This window comes from Cebus imitator, unplaced genomic scaffold (assembly GCF_001604975.1).
Source record: "Cebus imitator isolate Cc_AM_T3 unplaced genomic scaffold, Cebus_imitator-1.0 Scaffold21, whole genome shotgun sequence".
Taxonomy (NCBI): Eukaryota; Metazoa; Chordata; class Mammalia; order Primates; family Cebidae; genus Cebus; species Cebus imitator.
The window spans coordinates 3,302,640-3,305,546 of NW_016107336.1; the positions used below are offsets into that span (position 1 = coordinate 3,302,640).

The following is a 2,907-nucleotide window of genomic DNA, read 5'->3' on the forward strand; positions in this document are numbered from 1 at the left end:
TTTTTTAAATGTAGAGACAGGGTTTTGTCATGTTGCCCAGGCTGGTCTCGAACTCCTGGGCTCAAGCAATCCACTTATCTCAGCCTCCTGATAATGCTGGGATTATAGGTGTGAGCCACTGTGCCTGGCCAAGTTTTCACTTTTTATGTAGACAGCTCTATTGTTACATTTTTCTACCTTTATGCTTGTTGCAAGTATTCAGGTTTCCTTCTGAATTTGGGGAGTGTAACTTTAATTTTAACTCTTTAATCTGCCTCTAGTCCTGTCTCTGGACCATCTGTGATTTTTCCATTGTCAGCTGCTGTTTGGATTAAAGTAACTTTGAGCCCTCCTCATCACTTTTTTGCCACATCCTTTTATATGAAGTTAAAGGTCACTTTGTCTAGGTCAAAAAAGAAAAATTCCCTCTGGGAAGCAATTCACAGAGAAGACACTTGGGTTTCAGTGCAAAAAAAAAAAAGAGTGGAATGAGTAAGGATTCGTTTTGCAAAATATGACTTTGCACGGTTGTGAAAACTCAGCCAGGGCACCTTGCCAAGGATCCTATATACTGGCTGAAGAATCCACAGGGCAGTGAGTTGTAATGAAAAGGACTATTTTTGTACTCCTAGACTCCTGCAGTGAAAGAACTTGTACTATTTCCAAACCAGACACATTCTTCTGGTTGATAGATTTTGCCACTTCCTGGAGGCTTGATTGTTTATTCTTAGGCCAAAGCTTCATGTTCTGTAAACTGAGCACGTGCTGATGCTATGTGGTCCATGAGGGCTCATCTGCCCTTTCCTGTCTAGATGGGAATCCCAGCCCTAGAGAGTGGGGCACACTGCTATTTTCTTAACTGTTTTCTAATTCTGACTCTGGGGTTCCATAGAAATTCTTCAGGGGTTTTGCAAACCGGGAAGCATTTTTGCCCAACACTAAATGTTTTAATCACCAAGAGAGTGTTTCGTTGCTGATTTTCTGTATTTGTTTCCCTCTAAGATTTTTGTTATTGTTGTTGGATGTCCTAAAGGCCCTGACCTGGACGCTCTAAGATCTCTTCTAGTTTTTAAATTATATAACGCTGTATCTTCTATGCCAACACCTCACCCAGGAGCCTTTCCCAAAAGTGGTCTCCAGGTATCAAACTCTGTGGTTTTTTTTTTGTCCCCCAGCTGCCTGGGTGGCTTTAGGGCATGCACAGCATCCTGTTTGGGTGTGGCATTCCTGACCTTCCTAAGAGCAATAGTAATTGATGATCATGAGCTGTATTCTTTCTGTCTCAGGCAGGAAACGTGGTGACAGGAGAAATGGTAGAAGAGCTTATTCTTTCTGGAGCAGATATCGTCAAAGTGGGAGTTGGACCAGGTAAGACTTGTTAGGAGCATAGCAGAGGGAGTGTGTGGGGAAGAATGGGATCTGGGGCTTGTGGGGACTGGAGATCACTGGAAGGGGATGCATGAATGACTCATTCACAGATATTTAAAGCACGCTTTTTCTGGAAGCACACTTCCCCTGATGAGAAGTATTATTGAGTTGCTTTTTCATGCCCCCAGGGAACTTCTAAATGAGCTTGGATGTGGTTAGAATGTGAGGGCTTGGTTTCAGAACCAGTGCGGAAGAATGTAGATTTCACGAATGACCCCATACACCTTGAAGAGGAAGGTGATAGGTGAAGAATCCATGGAGACAGTTAATAAACATGAAGGACTCCAGTTTATGTGAATGTTTGAGGGACCCCAAACATTGCTTGCATGATGACACCACATTTGAACTTGACCCGTGGCCTAGGTAATTATCGCCTTTGGCTTCTCCCCGATACATATTGGACATAGATTTTGCCCATGTTCTTCTCCCAGGCATGCTCTCAGGACCACCCATTGGCATCTCTTGAGTCTTGCTCTGTTGCCAAGGCTGGAGTGCAATGGCATGATCTCAGCTCACTGCAACCTCAGCCTTCCCGTTTCAAGCGATTCTCCTGCCTCAGCCTCCTGGGTAGCTGGGATTACAGGCGCCTCTGCCAGGCCCAGCCAATTTTTTTTATTTTTAATAGAGACAGAGTTTTACCATGTTGGCCGAGCTGGTCTCAAACTCCTGACCTCACGACGTGCCACCTCAGCCACCCAAAGTGCTGGGATTACAGGTGTGAGCCACTGTGCCCGGTCCACCCATGGGCATCTTAAGTGGAAGAATGAGGTAGAGCCTTCTGTCCCTGTCATGGGTGGCACCATTTTCTCATGGGGCAGAGTTGCTGTTTGCATTCCCTTTTTGCCATCCTTGAAGATGAGCTGCCATGTTTTAAATTCCTCCTTGCACAATCGGTATCAGCCAGACACTAAAACTGAAGAGCAAGAAAGAAAGATACACATTTTCGCTTGGGACTAAAAAGCAGCAAAGATTTTTAAAAAGCATCTTGCACCCAATTCACGCTACCAAAAGAGGAAGCAAACCTAAACCAATATGAGAGGAATCTGGGAAAACACACAACTGGGAGGCGTGGGAGATGCTGTTGAGCTGTGACCTGGCTCCGTGATCAGCCCGAGAGAATTGGATGAAGAGAATATTAGGAGGAAGAGCTGTGTAGGTTCATAAAGACGCCCAAGCTCTTAACATACAGGGAGATTTTCAGAGTTAAGTCTTTGATATTGCGACTCATATAAGCCAGTTAATGTATTCTGGGCAAGTGAGAAGATGACTCTGGTCTTTACTATCTGCCATTATTGAAGAGACAAGGGTAAAGCCCCGTTCTTCCTTGCCAGGCTGTCTGCTCTTAGGGCAGGCTGTAGTAGACCGATAATAGAACAAAATCCAGCCGGGCGTGGTGGCTCACGCCTGTAATCCCAGCACTTTGGGAGGCCGAGGCGGGTGGATCACGAGGTCAAGAGATCGAGACCATCCTGGTCAACACGGTGAAACCCCGTCTCTACT

The 2,907-nt window shown here is 45.4% G+C and overlaps 1 protein-coding gene across 1 annotated transcript in view; it reads left to right on the forward strand.

Annotated features, from left to right (window-relative positions):
- Nucleotides 1–2,907, forward strand: part of GMPR (guanosine monophosphate reductase) — a 67,075-nt gene that overhangs the window by 39,732 nt on the left and 24,436 nt on the right. The window contains exon 5 of the mRNA XM_017521620.2: nucleotides 1,266–1,347. Coding sequence (XP_017377109.1) covers nucleotides 1,266–1,347 — 82 coding nt within the window. The remainder of the gene's footprint in view (nucleotides 1–1,265; nucleotides 1,348–2,907) is intronic.